This window comes from Ambystoma mexicanum, chromosome 9 (genome assembly GCF_040938575.1).
Source record: "Ambystoma mexicanum isolate Mex_15411 chromosome 9, UKY_AmexF1_1, whole genome shotgun sequence".
NCBI classification, from domain to species: Eukaryota; Metazoa; Chordata; class Amphibia; order Caudata; family Ambystomatidae; genus Ambystoma; species Ambystoma mexicanum.
The window spans coordinates 280976350-281001921 of NC_090931.1; the positions used below are offsets into that span (position 1 = coordinate 280976350).

At 45.6% G+C, this 25572-nt stretch overlaps 1 protein-coding gene across 15 annotated transcripts in view; it reads left to right on the plus strand.

Annotated features, from left to right (window-relative positions):
• Positions 1-25572, plus strand: part of MSI2 (musashi RNA binding protein 2) — a 2560560-nt gene that overhangs the window by 2085177 nt on the left and 449811 nt on the right. For 8 of the 15 annotated variants that reach the window (XM_069614640.1, XM_069614629.1, XM_069614635.1 and 5 more), the window contains exon 11: positions 2643-2666. The exons of the other annotated variants lie outside the window; for them this stretch is intronic. In XM_069614640.1, coding sequence (XP_069470741.1) covers positions 2643-2666 — 24 coding nt within the window. The remainder of the gene's footprint in view (positions 1-2642; positions 2667-25572) is intronic. 15 annotated transcript variants of the gene reach the window in all.

The window sequence follows — 25572 nt, forward strand, 5'->3', positions numbered from 1 at the left end:
GCCCAACTCTTCAATTCAGGATAGAGGTGCCAACTAACCAATTCCACTAACAATTTCCTCCTCTGCATACACCTCTCAAACTCCAAACCAAACACAACCACAAACCTACAGCACAACAAACCGCACAAACTTCACTACACTGCAACAACAAAACATAAAACACACATAGACTTGCACAACAGTACACGACGACTACCGGCCGCAAACACCCCAGGCCCAGCCAACGGACCCACCCGGCTGAGGCCATCAACACCACATCACTGCACTCTTGCACTTTTCCATCATCCCCCCACTAACCCACCCTCCCTCCCTCTTTCAAAGCCGCCAGAGCGCCAGGGGACCACTCCGGTGGTGATAGTGTGCGGTACAAATGTCCTTTAACATTAACATAACAAATGGTAATATTGTCGACGCGTCAATGGGGACTGAGGAGTGGCGCCAGTGGGTGTAGTCAGGGGAGCACATGCTCCCCGGGCCCCCGCTCCCCTGCGTCTCTAAATTTAAAGGGAAGACGTTTTTTTCTTGTGAAAAAGGTTCCGTCTTCCATCCCTAGCGAGGGACACCCATGCAGTATGGAGTAAAGGGGACTATGAACTAGGACTAGGTTAGTCACTACGGTAATCAATTTATTTATTGAGGAAGAGTTTTAAAAAGAATGGATTTGGATACCATACCCAAAGCCGGTAATGCTGTCTCTTGAGTGTTGCCTAGCATTCTTGATGAAATCACTAGAAGAAAATGTACAGCCTGAAGACATGCTGACAAAGATGGGTTGGGCAGTCCTAGGAGTTAATCTAGGACTATATACATTGGAGGGACGAGGATATGAGAAAAGCATCTCTAGAACTTGGGGCCATGGTGACTTTCACCAGTAAAACTAGTAAGAATATATTTTTTCACAGAAATTGAAGCGGTGATGTGGAAGAGTGTCCCTTCAAAAACGTTGGAGATGGAAAGAAAATGAACAGTATCAGTAATACGGAGGGTCATGTGGTGTGAGAAAACTAAAGGATGCCTAGAGTTCTCGGAACGCTAATCAAATAACCTTTAAAGCCAGTGTTTTCTTATGGGTCAATTATAACGTGCAGCCAGACTAGATGGTGATGGGCAGAATGTTTGTGTTTTTCTGACAAGTTGATGAATCCAAAACTACATTATTGTTGTTGTTCTCAATTGTGAACGTGAATAAAAACCTTTTGGTTTGCAATTGCTTCGGAAGTAGTTATGTAGTTCGTATGCGACTGCACTGTTACTTTCAGTATATTGCTACTTGTGATGCAGCAAACCGATATTTGCCAAAAGTGCAAGCTCATGCCACTTGGTACTACACCACATTACAACAGTCAAAATCCACAGCTCTTTAGTGTGTTCTCTTAAGGGCCGCTGTGCAACATCCAGCCTCCTGTCACCAAATGACAAGCAGTCGCCATTTTAGTTGTCCGAACTTGGTTACGTGACTGCCAAATGCACCGTGTGCAGTGCTCTTCATGAGACGTAGTGGCCAGACTTGAATCTCAGTGGTGCATTATGTTTGATTTAGTGGTACAAGAACGAGGAGTTATTTGTGGTCATGCACGTCACTTCCTTCGTGTCCTGGGTTTCACATTGGACAAGGTGTTCGTGCAGGAGGAACAAGTTGGAATAAATGGTTCATTGTTACTGTACACAACACGATTTGGTCGGCCCGGTGTGAATTCCAGGATCTCGCCATTGAACCAAGCCAGAAAACGTAAGCTGAGCTGTGGACGGGACTGTATGTGTTTATCATGCAATGATAATTGTTTGCATTTGAGTGAAGCTTTCGTGCATTTGCACTCTTTACGACTATCCAATGCTTTGGTGTTGGATGGTGGTCCAATTCACACCACTAGTTGCCCAGAAACTACCGTATTCCTTTGTACTAAGCAATGTTTCTAAATGTAGACTTTATTCCTCTTTGTGGGGCTCCCAGTAGTATTTGCACAAGCCAGAACAGGAGGACACATTCAAGATGCCCATTCCCTTTAAGCTAGATCAATGAATTAACGCGCCTGCGTCTTCCAGGATCTGTTCAAGCCACACATCGTGGTTTGCCAGTGCGTCGTCGTGTCCTTGTAAGGGTCAACTAACTGAATACCAGGGAAGGGGGCCTCAAACCCATCTGCTATTACAACGCTTTGCATCACCAGTCACTGTTGTGAATAGTAAATCCAGCCGTGTCGTCCACATGTTCACAGTGAATATGGATCAGAGCAATGCACATGAAGTGATTTTGAGGGGCCATGATTTGCATGTGTTTGGTCCGGATGTTTCTCTATTGTGTGCCGAGGCGACTCGCGCCAGTGTGAATCTGCTTAAACAAATTCAAGAACCTGACTTGCAGGACAAGCTTTGTTTCTGCATTTTCTGAAATGTGTTTTGTATGTGTATCGAAACGGGATGAAGTAATTGTAATGTATGTACAATGCTAACCTTGAATGATGTTTCATCTACTTTGATCATGCTGTTGTCTTGTTTTCGTGCACCTGAATTGATTTTTTTTTATTCTCCTTTCTCTCTCCTACTTTATATAAATTTATCGTTACCTAAAAGTAGTTTTTATCTCAAACTGCTAATGGTAGATGAGCAAATGTTTACCAAAATGTACTTTTTCTCCCCAACAGCCTTGTTACCATATTTAAATGCAAGTATGTCTTTTTTCATTGATGTTTCAGTAGCTTAGTCTTCACTAGTGTAGCAGTCTTGTGTCTCTGTCCGCTAGTTCTGTGTACAGTAGCGAGGATGGTAGCCTTAGAATCAGATGGCATGTAGATGTGTCTGTCTGGAACAGTCTTGTCTTTTGTGTTAATAAAGCCTGAACTTTTAGCCCTGCTCTGTTGCCTTTCTGCCCCCTATCCTGGCGCGCAGACGGACCTAAGTTGACCCCACATTCCAGAGAAAGCAGGATACCTGCAATCATTATCTGTGGCAGGGCTTTGGCATCGCCATCCCCTTTATGAAAACGGGTGGCATTAGCAGGAATGCCAGCCGGGGCTCATTTTCCAGCCTTCGCCTTCACCTAGATTAGCTTTCAGGAGTTGACATTATCTGCAGCTGCCACTGTTTACTTGTAAAGCTGAACGTCTCCTGTTCAAGCAAATATTTAGCTCAATATTTGCCGACGATCCAGCGATGCTTTGATGCAGAAACTGGGACTGGAAAAAATGTCTGAATACATTAAGCCGAAGTTTGCCTTCAACAATTAAAAACTGTACAAGTATTTAAGTCCATTCCTATTTTCGTCGTAGGAAATGCATTCCACCGCGTGAATGTCAATGTGCCCGTTTTGATGGGTATGGGTATTTTTTATACATATATACGGGTTGTCTTTTACCCAGGGGTGTTGCTAGGTCCGGAAAAGATCCGCGGCTATGCTACTTTTGGGACTGTCGGGACTGGGGGCTAGCTAGCCTTTCTGGTTGTAACCCCTGAGCTTCTATCCAGTGCTACAACCAAAAGACCCAGAGCTATAGCCCCCCTCAATCCTCCCAACAACGCCTCTGCTTGTACCCATACAGCCATGGTTGCCAGCAGTGCACAACAGACAAGGCATCTTGAGTGGTCGCATTTCTGTTACAGCGGAGTGACTTGTTTTTGCTGGACTTCAGCTTGTTTTACTTCCAGACTCACCTCTTTGCAATTTTTGATTTTTAGCACAACTTTAAACCGTCACGCATTTCTTCATGTAAGCTATAGATTGACAGCACCAGATATCTAGTGCGCACTAGTATATTTATATGGATAAGAGATAGGAAATGACTAACAATACATTATGGTATTAGAAAGGCATTGAAAGGGTCCTGGTAACACGATAAAATCATGAGACGGAAGGTTAGGTGGCTTGTACATGCCACCAGAGCCTGGAGCAGTCGTGTTGGACCATAATATATGGGTATCCCTAATATGTTTTGTGTAGTTCATGCTGTACATTTATTTGCATGTTTTTGACTGCATTTCTTGGTAGAAAATCCATAACTGTACTATCTCCCATTCGTTTATTAAGTGATTGCTCAAAATCAGGCAAACCCCCTAATTATGTAAGATATTTATTTACTTCAGTTGTGGAAAAGAAAATCAGTTGTAGAAGTTGAGATTGTGCGTTGCAATCCTTGGCATGCAGGCTCGTAATACCTTGTGTTCCATTCATACATGGGAAAATGGAAGGTGACTGTTTTAGCAGCAGTGACCGTGTGCCATGATGTGGGTTATGCTCTACCTTTCTGTCTGTGTACATCATTGATCAAACTTGTGTTCTGAATGGAACAATTGTGCAGTAAATTTGACGTTTATATGTGTCATGACCTCGAAAAATACAAAGCAATGCTCCTACACTCCACGGGTTTGGGATGATCTGCTCTATTTTGAAAGAGGTTTGAAGACTTTGTTCCAATGATCCCCTAAAAATTGTACTGTTCGCCCAGGCATTTTGCATCCAGCTCCAGCCAAGTCTAAATGAATCCACTGCCAGCTTCTGAGGGACACAGTTCTTTTGAGTTTTATAATGTACAAATTCACTGAGGTGGCTGTGAAAAACTTAATAGGACATAGTTCAATTCAAAGGTGTGAGGTATGTATATCTAGAATAGGAAGCATAGGATGAAAGTATGTGCCCAAGTTTTCTGCTTAGTTTCAGTCCGATTTGAAGATCTAAACCGACAGCTGGTTACATAGTGTGGTTGATGCTTTTGCGAAAGCACCATTGGTTATGTACGGAGGCATATCTGTTAGACCTTTACGGAGACACATTTTTACATTCTTTTTGAACTACCTGAGTGTTTATTCTGTTTTCAGAGTTGTGGGAAGTTTGTTAAAGAATTTTAGACCTAATACTACAAGGGATCTCCCACAGTGTTTCCCCTTTGAACCTGGAAATATTTATGCTTTTAACCTGTGTTGATCTTACCAGGGGCGGATTGTCCATAATGGGCAAGGGGGTGTGAACCCACTGGGTCTTGGCACCCTCGGACCCATTATGGAGAAGCCAGCCCAGTGAAATCTGAGCACTCACTTATCTTTTTTTTTTCAGCTGAGGGAGTGCTCTTATCTGTCAAAGGGAAACAGTTTCCCTTTAACAGTTAAAGTTCCCTAGCTGTGCAAGCTCAATGAGCCATGCAAGGCTGGGGGCATTTGTTTCCCCAGCCTTGCAAGGCTCATTGGAAATGCTGGGTGGGAAACGGCATGTCTGTATGTGCAAGGGGGTGCTCCTGCACCTCCTCGCACACAGAGAAAGACCAGACTGGAGTGGGGCGTCTGGTCACCCATGCTCAGGCCCCTCTATGCATGAGCATATACCAGGAAGCTTCCTGATTCCTGTTCATGCTAGCAGGTGAGAAAAGACCCGCGGCAGAAGACACGTTTGTTTATGTTCAGTTTTTTCATTAAAATTATGTGAATGGATTCGTGCAAGCTTGTGGTGTTGGGTGAATGAATGTATGGATGCTGGTGTGCATGAGAGCATGCAATCTGTGTGCATGTTGTATAAATGTGTTTGGATGTTCATTTCTTATTTAAATGTGTGTGTATGCATGTTTTATGAGTGAGAAGGTGCATGATGGGTGCTTGTGACTGTGAATGAGACAGCAAGTGATTGCTGTGTGTGTGTGTGTGTGTGTGCTTGTGCTGGTCCGAGATGATTTTGGCAAGTGGGAGGGGTAGGAGGTTTGTACATTTAAAGAAATGCCATTGTTGCACAACCCACCCACCCCCACCTGCCAATATCAGCTCTCCGTCTCAGGTGCTGTGTGGACCAGGGGACACGGATGGTATTTATTTTTTTTTTTACTGCACATCTATGATAGATGTCCAGTAAAAAAAACGCATGCCTTAACCGAGCGCCCTGCATACACACAATCAAATTCATCAGGTGCGTGTGAGGCACTGGGACCCAGAGTGCAGTCATGGCGTCATGGCCTTTTTATTTTTATTTTTTTTATTTTTTACTGGGTATGCCCAGTAAAAAATGCCAGCCCAGTCCACTGGCATTCCTAGCGTCTCAAATGCAATGTCAAGCCTGACCCCCAAGTCCCCCAGCGCCTTGCATGTACACGCAATTGATTATCTGTATATGTGAGGTGCTGGAGGGCAATGAGGGAAGGAATGCCATTTATTAATGGACATTTGATAGATGCCCAGTAAAAAATGCCATGACTGGGCCCCCAGCACCTCGCATGCACATAATTGTAGGTATCTGGTAATAATGTCCCCGTATATATGTGTTCGCCATACATAATGTTGCTGGGAAAAGGTTGTGGCAACATTATATATGGTGAACCTTTATTGGGAGTCAAGGGGGGGTGGGTGGATGCAGGGGTGTCCCCCTCATGTTAAATGTAATAATATTAACGCAAAAAAACGGCCAATTTTTGGCGACTGTTTTGCCAGCGGACGGTTTTGCAGGGACATTATTACATGGAACCTAATTGTATGTCTGAGGCGCTCAGGGCATCAGGGGGGCGAGCATGGCAGTTTTTCCTTGTCATCTATACCCAATAAAAATGCCATGACTGTAACCTGGGACCCCAGCTCCTGGCACGCATCTGCCCCCTCGGTCCCCCAGTGCCTCAAAATCACACATGATTCCATTCATCGTTAATTTGATTATGTCTGACTGCAAGGCTCTGGCACACCATGGAGCAGGCATGGCATTTTTTTACTGTGCATGGTTGATAAAGCAAGCATGCTAAGCGTTATTATGTAGCTAGACTAGTATTTCAATGCAGCCAGTCTATCCATTTCTTACTGAGGCATGGCATTTTGTATTGGGCATCTTTTATAAAGCATACAGGGTCAATGGTATTATTCTTCCTGTGGCATGATATTTTGTATTGGGCAGCTTTGGTAAAACACGCATAAGTGTTATGTAGCCAGACTAGATTTCTAGTACAGCCAGTTTGGACAGGTTTTCATACTTTGACATGCATTTTTAATGGTAAAGCCAACTGGAATATGTTAGTACGTAGGGATACTGCCATATATTGGCAGAACAAATCTGGACATGTTTTCTTATAGTATCATTATTGGCATTATGCACAAAGCAAATAGGAGTATGTTCTCATATGGGAATAATAGGGTATAATGATGCAGTCAGCATAGAAATGTATGGGCACAACCAGTGTGAAAATGTTATATTGTCACATATTGTGGGAAAAGGCATCATGAAAATGTGTTGGAGAAACGCTCCTGTGCACTGTAGGTGACTTGCATCAATTTGATTTTTTTCATGAGTTACCCTACAACACCCAATTGCAAACCTTTTGGCATTTTACCCAATTTTTCTACAAAAGTGTGCTCTAAAATGCACCATTTTCATTCATTATTTAAAAAAGTGAACGCCCCTTGAGTGGTCTCGTCTCCCTCGCTACGCTAGGTCGCTGTAGCATATCTGGGACAAATATTTACACCCCTCCAGTTAAACAATTCACCAGCTGCCACTGATGGTCTTGTAAGTACATATTTGTTTATGTAACAGTTTAGGAGCAACGTTGTTAAGGATTTGTAAAGTAATATAGTTGTTTTTGTGTGGTGTTCTTGTTTTTCAGGCCTGGTTGAGTTGTGATCTCAAGGCTTGAGCCCCCAAATCGGTCTGGCTGCTTTATTTTGACTAACTTGCAGTTTACTTGTTAAACTATTACGATGGTCTAGGTTAGAGGACAAGGGCTCTGGTAAACTCAATGTACTGTCACTTCCAAGTGAGGGACAGCTCTGAAGATACGGAGCTATAGGTGGGATCTTTTGGCTAGCTAGTGTGTGTTTGCAGTGAGTATAGTTTTGAAGTGCATACCTAGCTTCTTTACCTTGTCCAAAGGTGTGGATGCAATACCCATGAGGCTATGCCATTTGAAAGGTTTGGATCCCAAAGCGTATCTGTTTTTGGAACATTAAGGCAGAGGTCATCTATGGTCCAATCTTGGAATCTCTGGAGGAGTGCACTTCTATACAAGGATTGTTGTTTTTGGGGTTCGATGTTGAATAGTACCGGAGAATCATTGTATAGAATTTGATGATGTCTTCTAGGGGTTGAATGTGAATATCTATGTGGATAGGATATATCTCTCGGGCCACCACACTTCCAGGGGAAAATTGTTCAGCTGAAATTGCCAGTTTTAACCTTCGGTGTGATTTTCCAAGTAGTTCATCCACTTCAAGGCATATGAACTTTTAATCTTCGTATTAGCATATGATGGTTGACTGCCATCGTCTGCAGTGATAGATCAATGAGTAGGGGTGTTAATGTAATGTTGTCCAGTGCTAGTAAAATTAACTCTTTCATTAAAAGGAGACTGGTTTCCCCTACTCCAGTTTGAGCAGAAATGAAATTATAATTTTTTTTATGGCGTAAGAGGTTATCTTCACTGTGGAGTACAAGTTTAGTGGTAGTGAACTTTGCCAGGATTTTGGCAATTAAAGGATTGTTAGATATGGGTCTGTAGTTTTCAGGTATCTCTTGAACTGAATTCCACTTCTTGTGTTACCTTGACAGCCTTTAGTTTGTCTGGATGATGCTCATGTGTTTAAAAAAAGTGGTCCATGGTTCCACCAAGTTAGCTGTGTATTCCTTGATCCGTGTGGCAGGGCATGAGTCATATTTCTTCAGCTGAGGCGTTTAGTTTCTTAGTCATCTTAATCAATTCCACAGTTGTAAAAGTTAAATTCCATACAATATTATGGCAACTACACCATTTGATTTTCTGTTGATCAATGTTGGCTTAAAGCTCAGCGGTTTTATTTTGAAGGGCCTAGCAAGAAAGTTGGCTTGTTCCTCAGAGGGTTTTGTGGGAATGAATAGTTTGTTGTGGGTGGGATAGTGCCTTGTAAAATGTGAAAGCTTCTTTAGTTTTACACTGTGCAAGATTCATAGTTTGGTTTTCATTCTTACAGTGATCCTATGGTAACACCTGCTTTGAATTTTGCATGTTATTTAGTCAACTTTGATTTCCTCCATGCGTTTTCTAGATTGTGGCCTTTAAACGAAGGCCAGTTTGGCTTTGAACCATTTGTTGATTTTGGTTATGGTTTTTATTTCCTTGCATTTCTTTGGTGCTGTCATTTTCCGTGTTTCCAGATTTTCAATGTTAAGTCTTTTTCTTGGGCATTGTGAAATTTTCTTCAAAATTTTGCTTGTTGACTTTGTCCATTTGTCTGATCAGGATGTAGCATTGTTTGTCCTTTTTGTTTAGATTATTTCTGTAATGATTGTGGATCTACAATTAATTTAAAGCAGATGGTGATAAACTCATGACAGTTCCATGTGTTTGGTCTGTTTGAGGTCTAGCTCAAATGACTAGATGATGTCATGGGCATGCCCTTTTAGGAATGTAGGCTTGTTAATCCACAATTTGAAACCCTGATTATTCTTTTTTGTTTATTTACCGTATTCTACAGTTAACAAATGTCAACTTTTAATACTATTCCATAACACAAACATTTGAATATTTACTTATATAACAGTCACTACAGTGCATCGAATTTACTGACCTATTTATGTGAAGCAAAGTGTCATGCGCCCCTTCTATGTGCGCCTATGGGATCGGTGGAGAAGGGGCCGCCGTAGAAAAGTTCCATCACGTTCGGCGTAACGTGTTCTGCGGCCTAGTCTTCCATCCCAAGATGGCCGCCACCGGCTTTTTCGGCTCTGTGCAGCCGACAGGGACCGCGTTGCAACTGCGCTTACCTCCGCTTTGTTGCTGACGCTCCTTGTCACTTCTCTTGGCTCTGCTGAGCCCCGCTTTCCTTTGCCCCTTTCTGGCGCTCCTTCCCTGGCACCTTTTTCTGTTTCTTGCTGGTCTCTCCTTTCCCTCTTGCTGGCTCCTTGGGTCCTTCCTCTAACTCTTCCGGACCTCCGCCGGTACATCTTCCCGATCTCCCAACTGATCCGGCTCCTCCTGAGAAGTCTCCTCTGCATCCTTCCCGGTGGATTCCTCGCCTTCCTGCTCACCAGACTCGAGGAAGGCGGGGTACCTTTCTGGTCACCTCGAGTAGGTTTTTTTTGCCTCTGTGGCTTTTTCCCCTTAGGCGGCTGCGGGCCGGCGTCCCTGGTGACCGGGGTTTCTTCCGGAAACCAAGGTGGCGTCGTTCCGCGGTCGGCCATATTTACACAAAAAAGGATCCGCCGTTCGCGACGGAAGGAAGCCAAGAACACACCAGCCCGAACTTTCAGGTGAGGAGGTGGAGTTGGGGTCAGATTTCGAAATTGACATAGAAGGCCCAAACAGTATTGACACAAAGACACAGTTCCCAAACCAACATGCCAAGATGGCCAACATATTTACAATCTTTTTCCATAAGGGAGCAAGGTATACTGTACACATCATGACACCCACCCATGAAAATGTTGCATAGTTCTTCTGCCGTGATGTTTCCCTCCAGGCCAGCTGACCTCATGCCTAGGATCCAAGCTTCAGGAGTGAGGAACAGTCAGATGATGTCGAGCAGACTCCAATTTCATCTTGCCACACAGTCGGCAAGGTCTGTTGTTCCTTGGGATATTTTGTCATGCTCCAAGTATTTCCAAGGACTTTACTACATTAAATTTAATTTTGAGATACTCCCAACCAAGGAATGGCCCAAAAAATGAATATAGCTTGGAAATTCATTCCAGTCCTAAACATACTCAATGTAAATTATTTGTAGTAGCCAAGTTAACCATCAGTTGTTCCTTACTCTGCAAATGTAGAATGCTTTCATAGTATTCCTAATCTGACTGAGTGGCATAGCAAGTACATGTTCTGGAGCCTAACTGAGCCACCTATCAGCAATCTAGCTAATGTTCACTATGAAACTGGAAGACATGAAACCAGCTCTAGATAATGGCATACCATGTGTCAAATTATTCAGTAAATCTGGGGCATTTACAAGCTTCCAGTATGTGGTTAGGACACTCAAATTCTGACATGGATCGATACAATATTCAATTCCAAGTAAATATTTTCCATGGATGTTATGGGGAGGTAATCTCAGAAGTCTTTTTAAAATCATTGTCTCCAGTTTTGTTAGCTCTGTCATAATCCCGAAAGCCCAGATCTCAGTAGTAGTAGTGTACAAAGAAATTGGTAGTATTTTGGCCTGTTACAGTTTAGACAGGACTCCAACAGAGTAATATCCACACCTGTGGGGGAAAAGGGCCAATGGTACCATATATCTGACAGATCTTGGTCTTAATGCGTCCTAGGTGTATAACACCTTGCAACCTAGAGTCCAGATTAATTGCCATATATTTATCACCAGGAACTACTTCAATTACCTCCCCATCCATGTGCCAATACATTCTTTGCACCTTTTTATTTGAAGAACTGAAAATCATGTTTTTGGTTTTGGCAATATTCACTTTAAGGGAGTATAATTCACAAAAGGATTTCAACAAGCGTAAGGAGGATTGCAACCCACCAGGAGTAAGGTCAAGAAGAACAAGGTTGTCGGCATAACACATCCATTGTATACAAATGTCACCTAGTTTCGGTGCTATTGTGGACGGGTTAGCAATGCCCTCTTTGAGATCTAGCAAATTACCGTTAAACAGCATCAGTGCCAAGATGCACCCTGCTTATGCCCCTTCTTGGTTGGAAGACAGCAGGTTAGGCCACTAAGTTGGTCATGGCAAACTTTAACCGTGGTTTGCTCATGGAGGGAGATGCTAATTTTTAATAGGCCAGGAGTATGTTCCTAGTACGCAGATTCCTCCGTAGCCTGCCCCTATCCACAGTATCAAAGGCTGTGCTAAAATCAATATATGCCACGAACACAAGAGTATTCTGTATTGACCAAGCCTGCTGAACAATGGTGGTCGAGGCCAAACCATTTGGGGGCAGTATTAAGGCCCTTCCGAATCCCAGTTTGATTAAACGGAATGATGTTACTGCTCTCTGCCCAAGCTCCTAGCTCTTCTAACGGAACTCTAGCAAATATCTCAGCCTAGGCATCCAACTTGGCCAGCAAACAATAGTTTCCAGGTTCCTTGTGACATCCTTATTTGTGAACTTGGACAATAATGCTGTCCCGCCATGAAGATGAAATGGTCCGGCACTTGGAGTGCAATAGACCACAATAACTGTCACCGATATGTTATCGTTGATGTACCATTTGCCTACTCATTTTTCAAACCTGAAATGGAGGTGTTTTCACGTGGGATATCTAGTCTCTCTGGTTAGAAGGGGGCTACCCCACTTCTTTTATTAGTTCTCTTTGAGACAGTTTTATAGACACATGGTATTTATTATGTCAATGACTATTTGATAATTACCAGTTGAACCATCCGTATTGATTTCTAGTCCACATTGAACTCTTCTATGCAACGGCAGACGCTGTTTGCACCGCTGTTTGCATTTGTGATAGGTGATCTACTGTGAACTGCACCTATATTTAGAGATGTGATTTGTGATTCCTTTGGTCGGAAAGAGACTGGCCTTGTGGTTGAGGCTGATAGCTGGAGTAGGGTCTGGTAAAGTAGGCAAGGCTAACCTTGGGTTTGTTGGAACCTGGGAAGCGTTTCTGCGTTTATGTACATTCCCTCCTGAAGCGGTGTTCTGGGAGTTTCCGGAGTTGCTGGCATTGGTTGATTTCTTAACTTGGTTAAGGTACTTTGAAGATGCAGGTCAGTTAGAAGCTTTTACTGTTCCTTGAGTAATGCAATAACTTTGGGTCGCCAGTCAAGTGCATCTAAGGTCAGGTTTTTAGCCTGGAACACAATGTTTCCATTATTGTTTAAGGGTCGGTTTGTTTTTGTGTGGTGGAGTGATTGCCTACAGGCGTGGTTTTAAGTTTATATGTTTTTCAGTTTAAATGGCGGGTTCAGTCATGCACATTGTGTTTTCAGCACAGTGGCATCCTAAGTTACTGGTTCTGCTTCCCTGGATCCTGCTGTCCATCACTCGCACCAGTACAGTAAACTACTTGGGCAGGGCATTACGCCTGTAGAGCATGGGTCTGCAGCCTTTAGCTCGATAAAGGCTTTGAACTACAACTCCGATCAGCCTTAGCCAGCAAAGTGAATTGTGAAGGATCATGGAAGTCTTGGTTCAAAGTTCTGCTGGAGCCACATGTTGTCAACCCCTGCTGTCGGAAGTTAACAGTCCAGGAGGATTTCTCACCCTGATGCTAAATAGAAACTTGGTCACGTGGCACACATGATAAGGTAAAATAGGTAGGTGGTTCTCAGAATATTGTGATTTAGAGCACAGTTCATCGTCGTGCATTACAAAGTCTCATTAAGCTGTTAATGACGCACATGCGATTAACAAGTGGAAATGTAACATTCGTTTCCAAAGGCCTAACAGCTGAAGTTGAGTTTTCACATTTTCCGTAGAGTCGTTGGAACACCCTGTTCAGTGATAGGCCGCCTTCTGGGACTGTTGCGATTTAAAATTCCTTGGCAAAAACGGTTTCCTCCCAATTGTCTGAAACACTCCAGGTGCTTGATGGGCCTACTCCAGGGCAAGGCTAGAGTCTTTTCTACACTTTTTTGTGAAATGTGTATCCTCTGTACAGGGTGCAAGTTTGTGTAGGTATGCAATTCTAAAGTTTGGCCATCAAAAGCAAACGTTGGGCAATGCAGGAACTCGGCCCCTGAAACCGATCTCCTCTGTAACCATGGGAGAATATTTTACACACAAAGAGCTTAACGTTCTAGCCTCAACATAATCGTTTCTTGCTTTGCCATTTCAGCTAAAAATATAGGTGGTTTGTATGACGTTGAGCAACAGAGTACTTACTTAGATTGTGTCCCGGCAGGTGTAATGAATGCAGGCTTGTTTTTGAGACCCAACTTTCAATAGGACTTTAAAATCTGATGAAGCACTACTGGTCTAGGCTGAAAAACGGATTCGGTCTAAATGACCGACTCCAAATGACCTACACCACCAAATTACCGAAAATAGAGAATACTAAATGTCCTACTGACTAAATGTTCGTAGGACATTTTGTATTATCTATTTGGTGGTGTTTTTTTTGGGGTCGGAGGACAGCTGTCCCTGCTTCTGACCCGACCCTAAAAAAAAGGCTGCAAGGGTATCCCCCGCAACACCCCACTCACTATGCTATGGAGTATAGTGAGCGGGGTTGCGTGGGACACCTCTGCAGCTGACCCAAAAAAAAAGGACCCTGCGGCGCCGGTTCCCTGTCACGGAAGTCACGTTGCAGAGGCCAGCAAGACTGAAGGAAAGGTAAGAAGGTGGGTGAGGGTGTGGGCGTCGGGGGTGGGGGGGTTAGGGTTTCTTTAGATTTAGGGTTGTTTTACCTTTAATGACTGAATGGGAAATGTGCGAACAATTTAGCATTACGTACATTTCTCATTCAGTCATTTCGGTCAGTTATTTCTGTCGCTGTAAAAATGACCGCAATTCTGAAAAACATATTCAGTATCTAATAGAGCTATCAACTTAGCTGTTTGCAAAGGCTGCTCCATATGTGTGAACCAGTAACCGCATAGCAATACATGATTTGCATACAGCATGTCTCAAGGTACACGTATAATATGTGTGGGGCAAAGAAAACATATTACTTTGGCGCTAATCTCCCTTTAGTTTTTGACTATTCTGTGATGTTTTGTGTAACACAGCAAACCAATTCTTCTTGGTTTCAGAGCGCTTGTTAACTGGTGCTACAATTACCAGTATTGCCCACATTTGTGGTACCCAATTTTTTACCTTCGAAGGATAAATCCCTGGGTCCGCCCAGCAGCATTTCAGACACTTGCCCATGTGGCACTCCCCCTAATCAAGGGCGCATGCACTATGTCTGGAACTATCCATCCGTTCCTTTTTTGGCAATCATCAAATCTTAGCTACCTATGCAGGAAGCCCATGCTACCCCCTCCCGTATCACTGTAAGTGGGTGTGGTACTAGCTTCACATTTAATAACCAGTGAAAATGGTATCCATGTGATCTTGAATGGTAGTAATGTACTAAATAGTTATTGTATTCATTAGTTGGTCTAGTGAAAGGTACATATCAAACTTGACAAAGCACGTGATCCAATTGCCACGGAGAACATAATGCTCAAGAGTCTGCCAGCCATTGAGCTGATTGCTGGGTTTCAATTATCCTACAAGTAAAATAACCCGTTTGTAGCTTTGCAGAGTATGCTGCTACATGGGTGGCCATGTTTTCCCACTTCCAGCAAATAACGTATTCTTATAGCCAGTACTGCCAGCTATGGGGGCATCCAGTAAGAGGTCTTTAGTGGGGCCAATCAAATTCTTGGTTTTAAAATGTGTATATGGGAAGGAATCGCATAATATTAGTGTTAGAAATAACTGTTCCATTCGGCTGCAGTTTGTTCAAACTTTCAATGTAATGGTCCCCTTTTCAAATAATGTATCCATCTAGAAATCGGTACTGTTTTGTCTGTGCATGCATGAACTGTGACACGTTCGAGGCAATGGCATAAAGACTTTAACTCTGAGATATTATATTGGCAAATATTGTTCTCTCGTTGGAGATCGTGTGTGAAGGATCACCAAATGTGGTGCTCAGGAGCATAAGACACTTTGGGTAGTGAGGATAGTGTGGTAGGTCAGAAAGAAGAGGGACTAGGGTTTGCCATTTCAAGAATTATTTATTTAAACTAAAGAATATATGCCTGACTTTCCCTACTCTATGGGTTTCCCTACCTAGAAAAGTAAACTCTGGTGCTCCCGTCCATTCTATAGTCCAAAGTAACAATCAGTCCTCCATCCAAAATTAGTCTATGCCTTTCACTTATACTAAACAACTGAAGACCAGGAGAATAAGTACCTTCTACTGGGGCTTGCTTTCCAGCATTGTCCTTTTCAGTATAGGATCTTCAAATAGCACTTAGCAATGTTTTGTACCAGTTCATGCAGTTCACATAGGGGACTTCCCACGTCCTTTTTTTATATTTCTCTCACTGGGTACCATGGTACTTGTATACTCTTTTACTTCGTCCTTTTCAATAGCAATAGATAGACTTTCTCTTTCTGCTATTTATTTCACCAATTGCACAGTTTTACTTTTAGCACTTGCTATATTTGACTATTAGTTTTCTCACTGGGATCAGTGTCATGTACCCAGTGATTAGTCTCACTGTTATGATTTGTCCACCCACTGGAAATGAGTAAATTGAGCCCTTGAAGGATTCTCCTTCTCTTCTTAGTATTTGGTCCTTCACTGGGACGAGGTTGTGGTGTCCCTGAAGGATTCATGATTTGACTCAATCCTAATTCTTATCTGGTTCTTCACTGAGACGTGTAGGGTGGCCAAAGGAAGACTTCTCACTGTTCATTGCTACTCGCCATTCACTCTGACGTCCAAGAGTACCCCAATGATTATATTTGTTTTACGTGGGTAACCAAATATGGTTATGCGAATCTTTATAAATGCTGCACTACCCAGGTTTCCCGCTTTCCATGTTACCTGCAATGCAATGGGATTGTCACTGGGCCAGCATTACCTTTCTTTGGTTCCGTATCTTGTCAGGGCGGCTCTGTCGCTCACATCTCCTTATCCACCTTCACTTTTTGACATTTCGTTTTCAGTGCGCTTTGCACCCTGAAAGGGGGTTTCATTCTCTCGCCCTTCTGGCCACTGCTTTCCTCTCGTGTCCACTTACCCGGATTCTCAACAAACGAACAGACACTTTTTTGCCCCTCTTTTTACAGCACTGTTCTGGGGCTTCCCCGGATTCTGGTGATAGTCCTTTTTATGTGTTTGAGCCATATTTCCTATGCCTCCTTCGGGACTCCTAGTCCCAGTACCTGGTAGGCACTTATTCTGCATTAATCAGTATGTTTTAGTCATCTCAGTATTGGAGAGATCTTTGTCTTCTTTTGACAAATCACAATAGCAAATGATGGAGGTTTCTCCAAGGTTGTTGTCACCAGGTTGGTTCTGAATATATTTGAGTGAGGTGGAAGGGGAGTTTGTCACCGGAATAGGAGTCCTTATCCTCTGGAGGGGAGTCTCTCCCTGTGAGGTCCTGCTTAATGCCACCCCTAGAGAGAATATTGCGTAGCCGGCTCACCTCCCTAGCCTCACAAGGAAATGCTCACCCCTGGGGAGAAGCAATTGCATCCCACGATTTGTCACAATAGCCACACAAAATAGATTGGAATACACTGAATATAAACGAGTAAGTTTCATATTCAACGATTATCTGGGGATCACTGATCTAAGTGATAGAACTTTAATCCAGATTTGCGGTTGGCTTTTGTAGGATCCAAAGTACATTTATACAGTGGACGTTTTCTTTCTGAAACCTGACGTGTAAAATAACATATTTGTTGCTTTCAATACCCTTTGTATTAACCAAGGGCCGTTTTACAATTCAAGCATGTGTAAACCTCTTCATCACTTCTTTTAAATTGTGGTGGAATGTACATTTTTTGTTTGTAATCGAGAATAGTGGTGTTTTGTTCACATTGTAGAAGTTAGTCTAATAGTATGAAAGATGCATACATTCATATTTGAAATTGAAATAAAAAGCATGTTGCAGCAAGAAAGAAAATGTGTTCGAGTCTCCCCTAAGATTACCCGTTCTAGTGCTGGTCTTGTGTTGTATTGTGTGTTGAAGTCTAGGAGATTGAGCTGTTTTCAGCTTAGATGGTTAGGATTCATTTGTATTGCTTAATGAAGAATGGAATTGAGTGCTGCTGTCCAAAAGAGACAAATATCGATTTAACTTAAAGAAGAAAATACAGACATCTAGAAATATCCAAGACTCTACAGAGTCACTGATTTTACTGTAAATGCGTTTGTACATCCTCTATTCCCCATATTTTAGGATGGCCTACTCAAAATTAAGGTGGTTGCAGATCATGTGTGATGAAGTATTCTTGGTCCTTCAGACTTTGCGATTTGATTTAAAAACTTAATTGTAGACGAAGACTTGTATTCTCAGATTGGCGTTAAAGAAGGCCTGAAGAACATGCCAAAGCCTAGAGAAGATTGAAGGATTTCTATTGAAATCTTTGTCAAGGCGCTAAGGACTATCCCTAGCTCTGTACAAAGTAAGCCCTTTGCACCCTAGTCTGGACATCCCTACTTTCCTGGGTAAATATATAGTTCTTATTGACCGCTACAATATAAATACTACTTGGCTGTTAATTGGGGCCTAAAGGTAATCACCCTACTAATACCTTTAAGCCCTCCTCACCTACACAGCAACCATATTACCTTAGCCGTTGCCTTGTACTCGGGCTCTTCCTGGCTGTAATACTGTACTCCTGTAATCCTTAATACATACTATTGTTAACTACTATGCCCCCGGCTACATACCTACTTTGCTTTGTCCTGTACTATGATAGCATTTACAGTAATGAATGTTCTGCCTCTAGCACTCAACACTTAACTGATTTGTCCCATGTAGCCAATGTAGTTCCCTATAAGAGGCAAATGTCCCATTGGTGCACATACCTATTCAATATCCTTGTCATAAAACCTAGCTGTAACCATTGGTCTGACTTGGCTAACTGCTATTGTTGTTCTTTGCTATGTATGCAACTCTCAAGTTTTTCCAGCGCCCAGTTACCTCAGGGTTCGGAGCGCGATACAAATAAACAAATACAAAAAAATAAAATAAACCTTGTTTGTCTTAATTCCAGGGACTTACACTTACGTCCCGTCCCCTTTCCTCCATACTGTATAGGCGTCCCTCGCGTGGGACAGGAGATGGAATGTTTTTCACCAGAAAAATCTTCTTCCCCTTTAAATTTAGAGGTGTGCAGGGGCGTGGCCCTGGGAGAATGCGCTCGCCTGACACCGCCCCCGGCACCACTCCTCAGACTTATTTTCCACGTCGTCCGGAATGGGCCGAATTCACCAGCGCTCCTGGGTTTGGCTTCGGCCATGTAATTCCATGCACGGATACTTCTTCTCTTCTGTCTTTCTGTCTTTTTTTCATTCAGATACTCGGGCGTCGCGTTCCTCCCTGGCGCATGTCGACTTCTACAGGGTTCAGCAGGTGTCATCCTGCAACGGGCTCAGACCCCAAGACCCTTGCCCATGTTGCCTTGGCCCTGACCATGGCTGGCGAGCTTGTACGGCGTGCAATGCGCTTTCCTCAAGGTTCCTGAAGACAGACTAGCCAGATGGAGGGAGCTCTTCCAGAGATTGCCTCCAGAGGACCAGAAGGACTTAGTCGATCATTGATCCAGGTCCAAGGTAGTTTTCCAGCGCACCCCACAAGGGAGACTCCTTCCAAGGACTTGCCTGCGCGGGAGGAACCACTCGGGTTCTCATACCAGCACAAGTAGTGAGGCTAAGTCAGCTAGCGGCCAGTAGACCGTGGGAGTCAGTGGATCCTCACAGTGACAGTGCTGAAGGACCGGAAGGTTCTTGTACTGGGTCTTCACCCAGAGGCCACACCCTAGTACCGGCAACATGTCCGAGGGGATGCCTATACGCAGTGCTACCGGCAGATCCGCTGAGGGCGAAACGCCTACTAGTTCTCGGCCTGAAATACCAGGATTATTCCCGAGGGGCAATGCCCTAGTACCCGCACACGTACAGAAGCTAGTCCAGCTACCGGCCTCATGGCCAAAGGGTCTCCGGATCCTTCCGGTGTCAGTGCGGAGAGACTGCAAGGTTCTTTTACCAGGGTTACTCCCGAGGGGCCACGCCCTAATACCGGCATCATGTCAGAAGGGCGCCTTCACGCAGCACTACCACCTTCCAGGTCACGGCTTGAGGTGCTGGATAGGCCGGTTGCTCCAACACCAAGCGTCTTTGACGGGGCTGGCTCCAGGAAGCCAGGCACCACGACTTCAGCACGTGGCACGCTATTGTCAAAATGGCTGCCGTGCCAGACATCATTCAATACCCTCTCTTGCGGAGGAAAGGATCACAAAGCAGGACTGGTGTCAGGCAGGTGCGTGGCCTACAGTTTATCCATCAGCAGCGCAGGGCAGGTTTCTCCTGCACCGCAAGCAGAATGTGCCCCGGTCCCAGCTGGCACCCATAGTCATTCCTCCGATGGCTCTGGTGCCACAGGCCCCAGCGCAGAGGCCGCTGCTCCAGCCGGCTCCTCCGATTCCGGCTTCCCTGCCCTCACAGTACAGACTGTTCCAAATCCGCCTTCGCAGCAGCCACCGGCTCCGGCCTCCACTCCGCAGCCCACAGCGCCCAGCACTCCTCCACCAGCTCCGGACTCCCCGAACCTGGCAGACACAGACGAGGAAGAGGACCTCGAATCGCCATCTTGAGCCAGGGCCTTCCAGGAACACCTTGCAGGTTTGGCAGAGTATTTGGGCCTTCCTCAGCCCGAGGTAGAGCAACCTAAGGAGGATGTCTTAGCAGAAGTCCTCACCCTAAGACCCCCTACCAAAGTGGGGATCCCGATGCAGAAAGACGTATTTGCCCTTGCCAAGAAGGTTTGGATCAAGCCACACTCGGCCCGGCCTGTCACTCGACGTCAGGTACAGGCAGATGGGGGGCGGGGGGAGACTCTTGCTTTCAGCGCATCCTCAACCGCACTCTTCTGTTATAGTTGCAGCATCACTCTATTCCAAGCCGCAGTCGTCCTCGGCCACCTCATCGTTGAATCTGCTAGGTATGGAGGAGAAGATCTTGGAGGCGTACGGGAAGAAGCTGTACTCCGCCTCCTTGCACCTGTGGCAGGCCAACGCAGATGCCATGTTGGCAGCCGCTAACCAAAGGCTCTGGCGGGAAATGGCGAACTTCCTCCCAGAACTTCCGGCACAAAGCCAAGTGTGCTTCAAGGCGGGACTAGGAGAATCAAGGTTTGTAGCGCAGGACATTATGGAGTCCACCGCTGCTCACATCAATGCCTCTGCCCGGGCCATCTGCATTGCCATGGACATGAGAAGGACGGCCTGGCTCCGGACTACTAAGTTTAATCCTGATGTCCAGGAATGCATATTGGACCTTCCCTTTGAGGGCAGTGACCTCTTCCACTCCACCACGGATGAGGAATTAGATAAAACGAAGAACAGCTTGTAAACCGCAAAGTCTTTATCTATTCTTACGACGGCCACGCCCAGGGCCTACACGCAGTCGCAACAATGATCCGACAAGGGACGGGCATTTGGTGGGTTCCAAGATCTCCAAGAACGGAGGTCCAGACAACAGGACCGGTCTCAGTCATCGGAGGAAACAGCAAACGGGTGAGGGGGGTGGCAAAGGGTTTTTTCAACCCCCCTCCTCCGCATCAATGTCGGAGGGAAAAAAGGCATGACACGTCCCTTCGGGTCCATGTGTTTCCGGTGGGGGGCAGGATTGCCCTTCACGTGCAATTGTGGCACCAGAATTTTTCAGATCCCTGGGTCCTTTCTGTAGTCTCCACGGGGTACCGCCTACCAGTACCTTCCACTCCTCACCTCTCCACCCATCCTCTCCCACAGATTGGGACAGCAACTCTGCTGGCGGAGATCTGGTTGCTCGGCGAGTGCCAAGCTGTGGAAGAAATCCCAACCTCCCAGCTAGGCTTGGACTTTTATTCCAGGATTTTCGCCATACAGAAGAAGAACCAGGCTGGCTGGAGAGTTATGTTTGACCTTTCCACCCTCAACCTCTCCCTCCCTCTGGAAAAATTCAGCTCTTATTGCGGAAACCATGGACAGGGGAGACTGGATGTACTCACCGGATCTGAAGGACACTTACCTACACTTCCCCATTTGGCAGCCGCATAGTTCCTTACTGCGCTTTAGGATCAGGGGCTCCCATTTCCAATACAAGGTGCTACCCTTCAGCCTCAACTTGGCTCCTAGGGTATTTACCAGGTTAATGAATGCGGTGGCAGCCCTCCTCAGGGCCCAGAGCCACCACGTCTACCCATACCTGGACGACTGGCTCATCCGGGCCACCTCTCCGGAAGCGGTTCAGCATACTGCCTCCGCACTGAGGAACACACTCTGGGGTTCACTATCAATCTCAAGAAGTCTCAGCTGCAGCCCACGCAGATCCTTACCTTCTTGGGCCTCATCTGGACACAAGCTCGGTGAGAGTCTTTCCCTTGGAGGACATGATTGTGGCCATCAAGAGAGCTACTGCGCACTTCCTCTCCAGGCCCGTGAACTCTGCTGGTGGGACCAACACCTAATGGGGCTTATGGCAGTGGTCCTTTTGACCGTGCCCCACACAAGACTCAGGAGGCGGAGTTTACAGCTGCATTTCATAGCCTCATGGAATCAGGAGAAGGGCTCTCAAGAGGAGCCAGTCAACATTCCACCCTTTCCCGTCTCGAACCTCCACGGGTGGTCCGCAGACTTCAACCTGAGGCAGGCCAAGCCCTTCCGGCAGCCGCCCCTCAGGTTACAGTTACTGCGGACTTGAAGGCCATATGTTTGGCTCTCAAGGGCTTTCTCCTTCTTATCGAGGGCAAGTCAGTTCTTATCCAGACAGACAACTCTACCAGCATGTACTATGTCAACAATCAAGGGGGCACCAGATCCCCTCTGCTGTGCAACCTAGCAGTCGGCATGTGAAAATGGGCTCTGGAGAATGACATTTACCTCATGGCTGCCCACCTACCGCGGGAATCCAACCTGGAAGTGGACAGGCTGAGCAGACTGGGGGCTTACACTTAAGAGTTCAATTGAACGACCTGCTACTGAAGGAGATCTTCCTCAGATGGGGGCATCCCCAGGTGGATCTTTTTGCCTCTTGGGACAACAGGAAATGCCAACGGTGCGCCTCCTGGCAGGGGCAGGGCTCCGGCTCCGTGGGCGACACTCCCGGGTGGCCGGCCAGACCGTGGTTCTCCGAGCTCCTAAGCCTTTCGGACATACGAACCATTCACCTACTGCTGGGCCCGGCTCCTCTCCTGGCCCAGCAGGGGATCAGGGTACTCCACCCTGCTCCTCACAAGCTAGCCCTCTCAGCGTGGCTCTTGAGCAGGTCCCACTGAAACTCTTAAGCCTATCTCAAGCTAAACTAGAGATCATCCAGGGCGCTAGAAGCAAGGCTACTAGGAGCCAATATGAGTAAATGGTGCATCGGGCCGGCCTCCACAGGCTTTACACACCTATAAAGCAGCCACATCCGGTGTGGGACCTTAATGTTGTGTTGGGCGCCTCTGCACACAAACGTTTTGAGCCTAGGGTGCCCACGGACATCAGGCTGGTCACCATAAAGACAGCTCTGCTCGTGGGACTCGCATCAGCTCGCAGAGTCAGTGAGATCCAGGCTCTGGTGGCATCAGAACCCTACACCACTTTTCACAGGGACAAGGTCGTCCTGCGGACACCCTTCTTTCCTACCCAAGGTGACCTCCTCCTTCCATCTCAATGAGGAAATAGCAGACGCCTTGTTTGTCATTTTCGATGGGTCAAGTCCAGGTTATTCAAGGCCTCCATATCGAGGGGATGATTGCGGCCATCAAGAAGGCCTAAGAGGGGCAGCACAAACCAGTACCAGCTAACTTACATGCCCATGCGGTCAGAGCCAAGGCCACAGCTATCGCGTTCCAATGGCTGTGCCGTGGCAGGTCATCAGCAGGGCGGCTTCCTGGTCACCCCTTCGATTTTCTTTAAACACTACTGTTTGGACGGCACCTCTAGGTCAGACACGGCATTCGGGCAGGAAGTTCTAAGAAACCTGTGTTCTTAAGGAGGGGCTCCTCTCCACCATGGGGCTACATTCAACTGTTATCGCCCATACAGTATGGAGGAAAGGGGTCGGGATGTAGGAGTAATTAAGTTACTCACTGTAGTGATTAACGTACTCTTAGACCCCTTTCCTCCATACGCCCCATCCTCCCCCCTAACAATACTGTTGTCATTAGGCAATGCCTATCATTGTTGACGCGTCAATGGGGACTGAGGAGTTGCGGTGGGGGGGGAGTCAGACGAGCGCACGCTCCCAGGGCCAAGCCACTCGAAATTTAAAGGGGAAGATGATTTGTTTTCTGGTGAAAGTATGGAGGAAAGGGGACTATGGACTAAGAGTACGTTAGTCAGTACGGTGAGTAACTGTTAATTTCTAAGCTAGACCTACTCTAATACGCAGGTTATTTACAAGGGATTTTTTGGGATATGCCTTGCAGACCCTTGAGCTCCACTTGGGCCTTTCTTTAAGGTCTTGATGTTCATTTCCCTGTGTAGCTCTATTCACTTTTCAGGCAACTTTCTTCCCTCCAACTACTTCAACCTTATCTCCCCTCTTGTCCTATAACGTCGTTCTTTCCCTCTGAGGTCTTTCGCTCCTTCTACTACCGACTTCCACCCTCTGATGTTACCCCTTCCTACTCCTTCCTACCACTCGTCCTCCTGTCCGCACTCCTATACTCCTACTCTCCCCTCTACAATCCTACTACCCTCCCTTCTTTTCAGTCACTCTCCCGCTTTGTTCTGTGCCAGCGGCTTTGATGCAGAAATGGCGGCCCACATTGGTGTGTGTCCAAGTTCTTGTAAGGGGCTGGTTAATTGCACGTTTTGGGAAATTGCAAAGTCTTGTAGTCAGCTGCTCCACAGCAAATTGAAAAGACTTTCTGAGGGGTCTCTGTCGCCGGAGAACAGTGTATGTTGCTGAAGCTTGTCGTCTGCAGTGCTCCTAGTGGCTGCTTGGATTCTCTGTCTCTCTGATTGTCGGTTCTCCTTCTTCTCACTGTATGGCAAACTCTGTTGACTTGAATGTTCAGTCTGGAGGCTCTGATGGATGATGCTCTGCAGGTGATCCACTCAGATTTCTGGGGCCTGAGGCTCCCTGCAATAATAGAAATTGGACTGGCAACATTTATTGGCAGCGGTGGGGTGATACAATGTGGTACCATTCATATGCAAAGAGGCAGTTTGGGACGGTGCAGGAATTTGGGCCCTCTGAACTTCCACTAGTCCCCTTCTGCTGTAGGACTGGCTATTATTTCCACCCTGGCAGGCCTCCCAGGTCAAGAGGGGTTCCCATCCCATTTGGGCACAAGTTCTTTGTGTTGTCCGTCAGCATTTAATGACTTTTTCAAACTCTAAAATATCTGCTGTTTGGGTTTCAGATTGTTGGATAATTTTACTGTTGTTCTTATGCCTTAGTCATTGGTGCAACAATTCTGTACACCTTTTGAGGTGGTCTTCTGCATTGCTGTTTGACCATTTTGGAGGGAGGCATGTTCTCTTGCAACATGCTGAGACAGTGCCTTGGTAGGGGAAGGAGTGTTTGGATGACGTCAGTTGGATGAATACCTTGTGAGCAATTAATTCCTGCATTACATACAAAGCAGTCCCAACCAAAACACCACTACCAGGCCAGGAACCTGGCCATCACTGAGGCAAGAGCACCACGAGAAGCCACAACATTGTCAGGCTGGAAACCAAAATCTGCACGACTTGGAAATCCAGTTAACTGGTCTTTTCCTGCGACCCACTCTCTCTGGAACAAGTTACCAATGCAGATAATTCCCCCTGCATCCAATACTTCAAGAAAGACCTAAAGACCCTTCTCTTTAAAGAACATGTCACTTATTACTCGACTCAGCTCTAATTGTCCCCCTCTGAAGCTTTCCTCTTCCCCAGTTATCCCTTATCCATTCTAGATCCTCAGCTACTCCCTTACCCATACTTGTAACTCCCTTAGTGTGTCCCCTATCTTCAGCATTTCCATTGCTAACCAGCTACATTTGTGCATTATTAGTACCAAACATCCCAACCTACATGCATA